General features: G+C 37.3%; 1 protein-coding gene across 4 annotated transcripts in view; it reads left to right on the forward strand.

The window, feature by feature from the left end:
* The window catches only part of SLC38A9 (solute carrier family 38 member 9), a 47,500-nt gene that overhangs the window by 8,352 nt on the left and 26,438 nt on the right, over positions 1 to 12,710 (forward strand). For 3 of the 4 annotated variants that reach the window (XM_042028337.1, XM_042028339.1, XM_042028338.1), the window contains exons 3-8: positions 6,948 to 7,080; positions 7,673 to 7,794; positions 7,939 to 8,002; positions 8,098 to 8,191; positions 9,143 to 9,313; positions 11,821 to 11,880. In XM_042028337.1, coding sequence (XP_041884271.1) covers positions 6,948 to 7,080; positions 7,673 to 7,794; positions 7,939 to 8,002; positions 8,098 to 8,191; positions 9,143 to 9,313; positions 11,821 to 11,880 — 644 coding nt within the window. Of the gene's footprint in view, positions 1 to 6,947; positions 7,081 to 7,672; positions 7,795 to 7,938; positions 8,003 to 8,097; positions 8,192 to 9,142; positions 9,314 to 11,820; positions 11,881 to 12,710 lie in introns of those variants that run through there. The other variant, XM_042028340.1, reaches the window with a different exon arrangement.

Here is a 12,710-nt window from a genome sequence, read left to right on the forward strand (position 1 = left end):
CATAAAAGGTCATAGCCTCTGGCATTTGGTTCCCTTCCTAAAAGCAGAAGTCTGTACTTGAATTGTGTGCCCACATTCACGGCCTCTAGCTCTGCAGATCTGCCTAAATGTCCTTACTGCTCCTCTCTTGAGTTCATTCTCCCATTTTCTACGACCTAGGGTTTTTGTCTTTCAGGTATGCAGAGGCACAAGGATGAAGGGCATGAGGCCTGGGATATCAGAAAGACCTGGAAATCACAGAGGGGCTAAACAAGTTTGAACTCCATTTCTATACTAGAACAGGCAACCCCCACACTTTAAAAGAAGAAATAAGGAAGAAGAGGCCATTGGGGTCTGTGTCAGTCATGGTCAGAGCAGTGGACAGTTTGAAGGGCTTCTTCATTAAACCTTTAGGGATTAGCAGCTCCAGGGAAGGAGGATTATTACACATAGAAGTATCAAACAGTGAAAATCCAGTAGTACAATGCAGTGTGGTTTTGCTCTGTTCCTTTTTTTAACTTACTATTCAGAAACTGGACCCAAGTGGGTGCTTGGTCACTTTGCTTTGATTGAGATAGCTCTTCAAGTGTTCTGTGTGATTTGCTGTAATTACTGATTGTCTGTTTTAGTGCTGTTCTGCACTTTTGTTTGGGTTGCTTGAGATTTGAGGCATTTGCATAGTTATTTGGTTTTCTTAACAGCTTGGAGGATTTGGGATTTTTGAAAGGAATGCTTTTCAGTGTTTACATAAGAACAATGAGCTAATTGTTTTTTAGAGTTGTAAATTACTTTGTCTAGTATTGTTTTGCTAATTTGGGGGAAATATAAAGCCACTTTTAATCCTTTTAAGGAGGATGTTATTGTTCTTTGTGATGACCCGAATTACTCACACGGTATTCAGGGTGTTTTTCCCATTTTGTAGGGCCCTTTGGAAACTAGAATATTGTGGCATTTAAGTAAAACCTTATAAAATGAAGGCCTTGTTGCATTTGTAAAATTATGGCTCAGGCCTGTTACTTTGGCTAGAGAAGGACTGTGAGAAAAGTCTGTGAGAAGAAAAACAATTAGTTTTTACCCATGAGAATGTAGTATCAACAGAAGCATGAAAGTTAAACAATAGAAGGAGAAAACAGCAACATATCTGTACCTCTAATTTTTCTGAGTGCTTGAATGCTTATGCTATAGGTATGTTGTAGTAAGTACTAGCCAATGAGTCTATTGTAGTAGTTTAGCAGCCAATGAATATATAACACGAATGATAACATACAAGAAGTGTATAAAAGACGCTGCTTTGTTTAATAAACGGCTTTTTGGCCCTTGAAAGGGGCACTGTCCTTGTGTGTGTGTGTGTGTGTGTGGTGACCGCCCCAACAGCGACATCATATCATTGCTGCAGTGGCTTGTTGGTAGTTATTGTATGCAAAAGAGCGAGTTTCTTGTTTTCTTCCAACCGCTCTTAAAATCTGTTCACTGTCAACAGATACTGCAGTTGTCAGTCGGGAATACTTGAATCTTCAAAGAAGCAATTGATGTTTCATTTTGCATATGAAAAAACTTGACAATGCTTCCTGCTAAAGGGAGATCAAGACTTCTGCCTTTTTTTCTTATTCTTTTTGAAGTCCCACAGGTTCCCAGAATGTAGGAGGCATCAGTAAGTTAAATTCAACAGCTATAAATTAAACAGTGTCTGTAGATGGCAGTCAGAGAAGCCTTTTTCATGCAAAAGTGGTTGATTCCCTTTATTTTCAAAGTTCTTTTAACTTAGAAGAAGGTAGGCAATGGTCGGCAACCTGTGCAAATCTATCCTTTCTGCATTTATTATGCCTTTATTACTCCATATGAATGTGATAATTTTACACCATGGCTTCCTTTCCCTGTATTTCTCTCTTGCCAACACTTCTGTGAATTCCTAATACTGCTTCTTATTAACTGGAAAAATTTGTAACCTCAATTAAGAACCTTCATATTTCTTGGTAAGTGACAAGTAAAATAGCTTTTGTCTTTGACACAGAAGAGGAACAGTGATTGAAATGTGTTGTGGTAAAACTTGTGATTTCTAATTTGTTAAAGTGTGCAAGCAATGACATTATGCTTTGAAAGGATATTTTAGTTCTGCATCCAGCATGCAAGTTAAGAAACTTGTGGGATCGTGCTGTAATTACTATAATGGTGATACCCATGCGGAAAAATTTAGGTAAAGTGTATTGCCAAGAGAATGAAGATCTTACAGAATAACTGTAAGCACACTGTCTAATGCTTCAGTAAATTCAGACAGCTTAGAAAGTAGAAACCAAGTCACTTGGGGAATTCTTTGATACAGATTTCCTTAAGAGAATCGCACTGATACTGTAATCACAGAGGATCCTGAGTTGGAAGAGGCCCACAAGGATCCTTAAATCCACCTCCTGGCCCTTTACAGGACAACCCCCAGAATCAGATCATGTGCCTGAGACTGGTGTCCAAATGCTTCTTGAACTCTGACAGGCTTGGTACCATGGCCAGTTCCCTGGGGAAACTTCCAGTGCCTGGTGCTCCTATCCAGATAGGCAGTTGCCAATTATGAAATAGCCACCTATTCTTATTATTTTTTCTCCTTATCTTAATTTCCAATACAGTGAATCAGTTTTACTCCTTAGTTTGTTCTCTGCCCTAAACAGCATTTCTATAATAATTTGGTAACTCAGTAAGACAATAAAGCTGTAGGAATTTACTAGCTTTATTTCTGTGTGACAATCCTGTCACATCCCTGAAAAGTAAGTGATTGATGTGGGGTTCAAAGTAATCTGTGCAGTAAGCTAAAGTGTCTCCTTGTGGTCTCTTTGGAGGAAAGAAATTGTAAAGCATCCTGTAAAGAAGGTTTTTGCCTATTTGTTTAAAAATGTAAAGCTTGTCTAATGTCAAGTCATTAAGAGCATCATGTAGAGCTAAAAGACATAGTGTTACAAAAAAAATCACCTCAATACTTACCATGTTTTTGATCAGATCTCAAGTACTAATTGTTTGATGTTTAAAAATACTTCAGCAAAGGCACTTGAAAAGCAGTATTATTTAATTTAGAAGTTCTGGAGATATGCATTAGTCTTACTCCTTCATTGCCCTGCAAGATGTAGTACATTGCTGAAAATATCCGTAAGATGAATGCACCATCCTTATGCAAAATTGTATGTGTTTGGCCAGTGTTCCTTTTATGCTGTTCTTGCTAGCCCTCCAAATCCAACACTAGAACTTTGCTTATCACAGTATTTGGGAAAAACCTTAATCATGAGCATCTCTGTTCATTTTCTTTGCTTGCAAAAATTGCTACTGAAGTTCAAAACATGAGGAAGTTTGGACAGAATCACTCTTCTTTCTTTTCCTGGACCGGCTCTAGAGAATTATTATTAACTGTACCTTTGTGTGAGTAAGAAAAGATGAGTGTAGCTGCAGGTTTTCTGGGAATGTTTTCTGAAATACCCCTACAGAGTGTAATATATGGAAGATTTGGACCTCCTGCATGTGGTCCTGCAAGTTTTCCATACTCATGGTGCTGTGGAAAACAGCTCTGTTTTACTGGTATGTTTGCCCTGGTAAAAGAGTGTTGTTTTTCAGGCTAGCTGATGAAATAGTAATTGTAATTGTGTCTTTTAGTGTGGATGAAATTCAAGAGACATTATAGTTTATCTCAGTGCATGAAAATTATCTGCAGTGTTTCACGTCATAGTCACACCCTCCAGTCATGCAATCTCTCCCCTTCCCCCAGATCATCTTGTCCAACATTCTTTTCATAATCATTTTGCCACTTGAGAGATATGATATAATTGCCTGTATAAATCAGATTTTTTTGTAGGAATGTATTGTACCTGCTAATACTTGCACGTACAGAGTGCTTGCCTGTTAGACATAAGGTCCCTAAATAGTTTTTCAAAATATATCCCAGATTATATCCTACCTGCTTTGAGCTTTGAAATTCTCAGTCTTTGAGAACTTCTTTGAGCTTTTGAGAGAGCTTCTCAGACTGCCATTTGAGTTATGCCTACAACCAGTCTTTGATCTGGGTATTGCTGGGACCAATACCTTGACCCTGATCCTAAACAAGGTGCTACCCTCTCCTAGTGGAGATCAGGGAGAAAGGTTGCCTCCTAGCCTGCTCACACAGCTTCCAAGTCAGACTGATGTTTTCAAAGAGACCTGCAAGTAACATAAAATTGATGGGTGGTCAGTCTGTTTTAGCAGTCACTTGCTCAGGGCTAGTGGTGCAGTGGTACCCCAGAAGAAATATAATTAACTGCTGCTTTACATAATTTTCATTCTCAACAGATTCACAGGAGTAGAGATCAAGAGGGGAAGTAGCCCAAGTATTGGTAGCAATAAACATATGCATTCCTCTAGTCAGGAAGCAGAAGCAATAGGTATATAGAATTTCTTAGGGATTGTTTACTTTTGTTTTCTTTTCCTCATCCATAGATTAGATTCTGGGTCATACCCATTTGTTTTGTGCTAGACCATAAGTTGCTTGTTTAATCCAGACTCTGTTCATAATACTGAAGAAAATGAAATGTCTTTCTTTAAACAATTTTTTACCTACAGATAGGTTTTTGCTACACATAATTTATTTTCTTTATATTTGTTTGGTCACTGGACTAACAACACTGCTTTCCCCATAAAATAGGATGTTGTATTCATGTTTTCTGTTACTTTAATTTTAAAATCATCCTTAGCTTTCATCCTGAATTGCTTTAAAAAATAATCTCGCTGTCTTACACTCTGGAAGTTTTCTTCAACATCCATGTTAGCAGCTGTTGAACACCATCTTGAAAGAAATCTTTGTCACAGATCTACTTGCTTTGAAGCAAAATGTAGACTTTGTCTCACTAACCTTTCCACAATTGCAGTGGAATTTTATGGGGATGTACTAATATTATTAAATGGAGATGAGGAGAGGGGTGAAGGTCTACACACTGCGCAGCTCCCATGTAATTAGCAAAACACATACTTTTAAGTGTTCTAAATATAGTGCATGTCAGAGATCCAAACAGAAAACAGCAGAGAGCTGAGTGGAGGTGGGGCGGCATTTAAACAAGTTACTTTTCCTCTTTTCAGAACTACAGTTTTTATTTTACAGGTCTTCTAATGAAATATATTTTAGCTGTGTCCAATGATTGGCTCAACCTAATAAATTTTATGCTAAAACAAGTGAAGTCCTTAGGAACTGACAGTCCATGAGTATTTTTGTACTTCATCTACATGTGGAATGTTAGCCCCTTGTGCCTGTGTTCTGAGTAATAAAGCTATTGCTTAAAATTTTTTTCTCTTAAGTTGAGATCTCTCTCTAATTGTTTATAAGAAAACCACAAAAGAGCACACACAAAACACGTATTTCCCCCATCATGTCATATTAATAGGAAGAAGAGTCAATTGAGAATGTTTTAGAGAATTAAAAGTGTTTGTTTTCATTTCAGTAAGTAGGAAACAACTTAGAAAGTCTAAGCCATTTTTTCCATGATGAAGGAATATGTAAGAATTAATTAAGATAAAAGAAAGAATGAATTTGTGGAGATGGAAGTTTGTATTCTCTATTTTCCACTTTTGTGACTCAAGTTTTCTTATTTTCTTAGGTGCTCCCACATACTGTCTCCCCTTAAGCACACAGGAATAGGAACCTATCTTCATCTCTTCCAAAGACCGAGCAAAGAACTGTGTTCCCTATCTTCCTTACAGATAAAATGTGGTGTCATAGTACAAATGCTTAATGATTAACTGGGAAAGAGAATGGGAACTTTTTTATGGATGGTATTGACAGCTGGAGCTGAAGAGATTGCCCAAGTTCCTTTGTAGTCTGAAACAAATTAATATCGAAAACCAGTCAATTCAAATAGATTCTGCTCATATTGCAGAATAAATGGCATGGCTTTATTGGTGACCTAGTTCCTGTTCCTAGTAGTTGGAAACTTGTGATCTCTGTTTCTATGGGTTTTTGAGTGATTTAAACATCAGCCTGGAAGAGGAAGATCAGAAAGCTGTTGAGGTAGTTTTAAAAATTAAAAGCACTGCTGAAAGGAAAAAAAAACCCAGTGTATTAGGGCTTAGAGGCCACTAGTGTCCTCTGTCTTGTTTGAGAAATTAGCCTCTCAGTGCCAGGAATCAATGTTGGTTTTAAGCAAGAGCATAATATGCCTATATGGAAGTAAATTATACTTGAGTTAGAAGAGAAAATGTCAGCAATACCTTGATTCAGACATGTTTGTCTGGTAGTGCTCCTTGCACGAAGCTGGATTTATGTTGTGTTCTAACTTTAGGAGCAGCTTTCACTGTGCTTGCTCTGTACCCCTGTGTGTGCAGAGAGAACAAGGGGGGCATGTGGGTTTGCCCACTTTCTCCTTCAGCAGCTGTGACCGTGCCTGCAGTCTAACTAAGGTGGGGAAGAAGGAAGCGAGACAAAGTCCATTCCCTGTTGCTTTGGCTTAAAAATAGTGTGAGCACATGGACTTATTTTGTCTTGGTTCCTTCCCCACTGAACACAATTCTATGTAGTGTTTTCAGCTAGATTAGTAGTTCCTAATCTTTTCATAGGTGGTTCTCACTGCCACTGCTCATTCCTCTTTCTTATGCTTTCTGTTTCTACCTCTGTTCCTCTGCACTAGTTCTGGCAACACCAGTTATAAGCACTAATAAGCTTGCCCAAGCTTATTAACATGTATTTCTGGTGTGATTCATTGTTGAAAACTAACAGTTGGATATTACGTCTGATGTTAGGTTGCTCTACAGAATCTGGGCTGGAGGCCATTTTAATATGGATGATAAACTCATGGCTCTTTCATGGATGGCAGCTTCTGTCAATGGCATTGATTGATATTTTTGCATTTGCCTTGTGTCAGTGAATGACAAAACCATCCTGAGTACTGCTGACCTGTTCTCTGAGTTGTATGTTAGATCTTGTGTTCCACGGTTTTAAGGGTTTTCCTTTTTTCCCTTTTTTTCCCCTCCTTTAGACCATTTCATGTGGAGCCCACAAACATAGTCAGTGTGAATGATGACATGCAAAGAGTCACTGATGAAGCTTCAGCAATGAATAAGCGAATTCATTACTATAGCAGGCTCACATCCCCTGCAGACAAGGCATTGGTAAGGCAAAGACAGGGCCTCATTAACTGGGTGGTCTCTGGCATGTTGGGTCTTACACAGCCTAGATTTATATAAGCAGTGGAAATAAAGGTTGGGGGAGAATTGTTCTGCAGCTTGCTTTGAATTAAGTATCTAGTAGCTGAGTGCCTTAGAAAGGTTTTGTTTTATCACAAGCTGTTATTTACTTCCTGTGCAATGCCTTCACCATTAAAAGAAAACATACAAACAACATGAATTTTATAAGAGTGACCCAGGCTGCCCAGATTTCTCCCTTCTATAAGATTTAAGCAGTTTAAGTAGCTGCAGTAATTGAACTGCTGAGCTAGCATGATCTGTTCATAGTGTGTTTACACATATTTTGCAGAAGGAAAATGCATTTTTCTGCTCTCTAGAAATTCTATCAACTGTTTGTTGGGTTTTTCCCCCCAGGAAGAGAATTAGCATAGTACAACCTTTTCTTTCTTTTTTAAATTTTTTTTTTTAATGTAATTTCCTGGAAACATTTGTGACCTAAAATAGTTGACTTGCTGTATTCAGGACAATTGGTTATATTGATGTTACTAATAAGTCTTGTTTTTTATCCACTTTTTAGATTGCTCCTGATCATGTACTCCCAGCTCCTGATGAAATCTACGTGTACAGTCCATTAGGAACTGCTTTTAAAGTTGACAGTTGCACAGATGGCTATGGTAAAAACTCCAGTCTAGTGACAATGTATGTTAAACACCTTGCCATATATTAGCCACAAAATGCATTATTATTGAATGTTCTATATAGTATATGTAACTGTTGTTAACTAAGAAGACAATATGAGGTAAGAGTAGTTCTTAAAATATTGACTGGATTTTTTCTTCCTAGATTTATGATATGGAATACCATGATGGGTACATCCATATTAAGTATCCCATGGGGAATAAAACAGGTAAACTATGAAAAATGTATGCATATGAAAATGCTTTTGGTAACATGGCTAACTCTTCATTTTTTTGTATTAACTGTATTTCTCATTCTTAACAGGCAGGCTTCACTTCTGGAATTATTCTCATCTTACTGATGGGCATTTTGACTCTTTATTGCTGTTACAGAGTTGTGAAATCACGGCAAATGATACGTAAGAAATCCAAAGCTTCATAATGCAAATATTTCCATTAAATGTGAAATACCAATATACAATAGATTCTGTTTGTATGTGTCTTTACTATACATTAGACCTGATCTGCAAATAAAAGCTATTCCATTGAATATCTGTCTATTTTTGTAGTCTGTGTCTAAGCTCTGTATGCTAAATGCCTGCCTTCCCTTATTAGGTATTCCTTCAGTTGTTTGGGACCTAAGTATTATAGCCAAACACAAACAGTCAGCAAGCATGGTTTCAGATGTTCACTTACTAAGTTTTTGGGGACCTGGAGAGTTAGAGGTATCTTTTCTCCATAAGCACTGTCCAGAGCTCTATATATCTGATCAGCTTGCACAGTGGAACAGGGTGGGCTCTGTATTGCCCTAATATTTGTGTATATCCTGTGTTGAAAGCACTTTAAGTACAGTCAGCAGCTGAAGCAGTCACTGACAGTGGATCTAATTAGAATGTACTTGTATTGTTCAAAAGTTCATCTTGCGGCTCTTGTTTGGTTGGTGCTTTTGTGCATAAATTAACCTCTAACTTGCTCAAATAAAGGCCATTAAGACTTTCAGTTTGTGACTGGACTCATTTCAGGGCACTGTTGAGGAATAGTTCATGGTCTGGCCTTCTTATAACTCCTGCAAAGGGCTTTAGCTGCAAATGCATGGTGGCATTTTTGCCATGTCTTATTTCAGTGCTTCTGAAAGTATTCAAAAGTAGTAGTATGGCCCCATAAAAGTCTCTACTTTAGGCTTTTTCAGTCAAACACTTTATGAGTGCTATATTTTAAAGTTACTGGCAATTCTCTTAGTCCTTGAAAGTGCTGGGAATGTGTGTCAGAATATTCTAAAAAAACCCTCCACATTTTGTCATGAATAGTTCTACTAATTCTAGTGTAACATTTTGTTTAGATATATTTTTTGGGTTTTGTATCTTTTTCAGCTTTAACAGATACCTCAAACTGGGAATTCCCAGATGTTTGCAAGTATTACTTTGGATCCTTTGGTCAATGGTCAAGCCTCATATTTTCTATGGTATCACTTGTTGGAGCCATGGTTGTTTATTGGGTACTTATGTCCAACTTTTTGTTCAACACAGGGAAATTTATATACAGTAAGTATACATTTTTGGTTAAGTTTTAACAGCAAACCTTTAGAAAGATAAGACTGCTTTATACTTAAACAGGATGGTCCATTTATGTAATCTTGATTTTCCTGCTACATTGCATGAAAAATCAGTTGAGAATAAGTAACTATGTGTGGTGTTATGGGCAAAGTCCTGTGTGTTTTCAAAGCCACTTTTTCAATTTCTCAAAGTGTGGTTTTCTTGGTATAGTTTAAACAACCTAAACCTGGTTGCTTGTTTCCTCTCTTCTCAGTCCCCCTTTGTTTACATGGGCGTATCTATTTCAACAGCCCTATAACAGGCTAGACTGTTGAAATTATTCAGGATAATGAAAAACTATAGTTTCATTATAGATTTTAACAAACACGCTGAAAGTATTGCCATATAGGAAATTTTTGCAAGTGTCCATGAGGGAACAGTGAACTATATCACAGTAAAAATGATTCTTAGTGTGGCACTGCTACAAAAGAAAACACATTGGGTTTTTATACCCTGGTACATGCCCAGGCACACAAGCCTTTGTGCATGTAATCAGTGTAGAGTTCTGGGAATGGATGATGGAATGGAGAGCTTTGAAAATCTGACTCATAGTATTGAATAGGTTGACTAAGATTTAAGAGGTTCTGTTTTGAAGGTAGTTAACAAATCTCTGAGGCAAGTAACAGCACAGTCACTTAAACCTCTTAAACAGTGTTTAATTAGAATTCCCGCCATCCCTGAAGGACATACTTTGCTATGTTGGTTAATGACTGATGTATTTTATAGCTGACCTAATTTATATGTTGTTACAGCCATTTCATTTTAGACTTTGGGGTTTTTTTAAGAAGATTAACACTTAAATCTTAAATTATTCTAAATGAAATAATGCCAATTCTTATAAGCAAAATTCAAAATGGTGAAAAGAGCTTCTTTTCTAGGAGAAAAGTCCTGCTTTTTCATGGGTCTGGCGTGTTATTTTATCACTTACCTCTATTTGTTTGGAGTTCTTATTTAAGTTGTTTGGTCTGAGATAACAATCACTGGCTTCTTTTAACTTTCATACTTAATTACTAGGTAATAAAATATGTAATAGGATGTAGGTTTGACACAATGGCATCTTCCTGCCATGTGTTTCTAAGTATTCTAAGGCTACTGTATTTAATTCTAATACATTCCAATGACTTTTTAAAACATGTGCACATACAATTTATGTGGGAAAAAATTGATTTCCTGAGGGAGGATGGTCTAGAAATCTGTAGTACACCAAGAATGCAAGAATTGTTAACTGAGTACAATATCATGTCTTTTCTTTAACATGCTGTCGCATGGTCTTGTTCAGTTTTTGTTTTATGAAAAAAAAGAAATCCACAAATGCAGTTTCTAGTCCTAAACTGCTTTTTAAATACAGAAGAAACAAAAGTTACATCTTTAACTACTTGGAAAGTGCTTTAATTCTGTAAGACCTATTAATTTTGATGGATTCTCACTAGGTACTTTTTTTCAATTAGTGATTAAGTGAGGAGGTGAACACAAAATAGTGATTAAGTGAGGAGGTGATCAGTGATTTTAGTTAAATCTTCTGATTGGTGTATACCCTGAACTAGTAGAAGTAAGTATGAGAAACTTATTTGTGATTCAGGGTGTCATAAATCAAAATAAAGAAAGAAGAAACAGTTTTCTTCCCACAAGACTTTTTGCTTTCTTTATGAGAAACAAGCTGCTTTTAATTGCATTTAAAAAATCTGAGGCCAACTGCCCCAGTCGATTCTCTGTGTGCATAACACACCCACATGCAACAGAAGCAAAATTTAACCAGTGACATGCTACTTCAGTTTCCAAGCTGATGGAGCATTTTCTTTGTGTATATATACATAAATATCATGAAATTGCTATCCAATACCCTCTTAAAGGTGAGGTTGCAGAAACTTGGAAGTAACTGGTGTTGTATAGCAGTAAAGTAGCACAGGAGTGTACTGGAAATAAGACAGTACTAGAAATGCATGTAGACAGTAAGGCTTAAACCTTTTTCCAGAATTGTCTGTGGATACATGGAAAAAGCATCCCACAGAGCCTCTTTTGAAAAAGAAAATATTAGAGAAATGAGTAAGGGAAGCTTTTTCTATATAATACCATCTGGACTAGGGGTATGGTTGCATGCCCTCTTTTTCTGGATTTAAGATGCATCTGTCACTGGCCTACTGTTCAACACTACCAACCGAGTAGCTGGGAGAACGGGAGGTGTGCTTGTGGAACAGGAATCCTAGGAGTGGGGAGTCTTGGGAAATTTATAAATGGACAGGGCTACTGAGAAGAAAGTAGTAAAGTGTGGGGCTACTATAAAACACTTGTACAATAGTTTGAGAATTTTCACTTGGGTCTGTGGGGAGTGCAAGCTGCTGTATTGTGCCTCTGATGTAGTTTTCCAAAGTATTTTCTTAATTAATTTTAGTCAAGTCAAGAGGTGAAAGCCTAGTAGCAGGTTTGGGACATTGATAGTGAGATTTTCTTCTTTTCAGACTTTGTTCATGACATTAATGTAACGGATATGGTTCCTGGCACCAATGGAAGTAACAAAGGTAAGAAGCCCTTGTAGTATTGTGTTTCCAGTTTTGGGGTGGGGGTTTGAAGGCAAGTCATCATGTTTCAATGCCTAACCACATACCAGTTATAAAGTATATGTTGTAAGTTGTAACTATGTGTTTCTTAAAAACCTGTAATTTCCTATCTGGGATTTGTGCTTCCACAAATAACCACACACTTGGAGATCTTAATAATTGGGGAAGGGAAAAATAAGTAAAGAAAGTGGAGGTGGGAATAAGTATTAAAAAGTCAGTTACAAGTTTCTGTATGCCCAGATACGTCCTCCGTAAAAGCCTGAATGTTAACTTTTTAACAGTAGTTGCACAATGAGGAATTGCCTTAAGGAATTTTAACTTTCACACCCTAAATTTGAGGCACCTTAGTTCTGTTCATTGTTTAAAATCTCGACTGGGGCAGCTTTGCTACTCACCGGTTCTGCAGCAAGATAATTTTTTTAAAAACTTACGTAAGAACAGCTTTAATGATGCTGAGTGCAAAAAAGAAATAACTGTCAGGCTACTTGAGCCTCCGCTTGTGCTTTTTGGAGCATCTGACATTTACACAACTAAGGGAAGAAACTTCAGTCAAGTATGAACATAGATCTGCTCAGGGTTCTTAAGTAGGCATTCTACATTCTTAATGTAGAATGAAGACAGGAGCAAGGCAGGCACTGTCAACCCCTAAATCTTTGTGCTTCTGTAGTAGTGACTGAATCTGTACTGCTTTCTGAGGAAGCAGAAAGCTTTCTCTATCCTGAGTGCATGAGGAATGGGGAAACATATCACTACCAGCTGGGCAGCTGTATGTAACACTAGCTGCAGCTGTG

Source organism: Corvus kubaryi, unplaced genomic scaffold (assembly GCF_017639235.1).
Source record: "Corvus kubaryi isolate FWS band 111438036 unplaced genomic scaffold, C.kubaryi_AGA036_p1.0 37308, whole genome shotgun sequence".
Taxonomy (NCBI): Eukaryota; Metazoa; Chordata; class Aves; order Passeriformes; family Corvidae; genus Corvus; species Corvus kubaryi.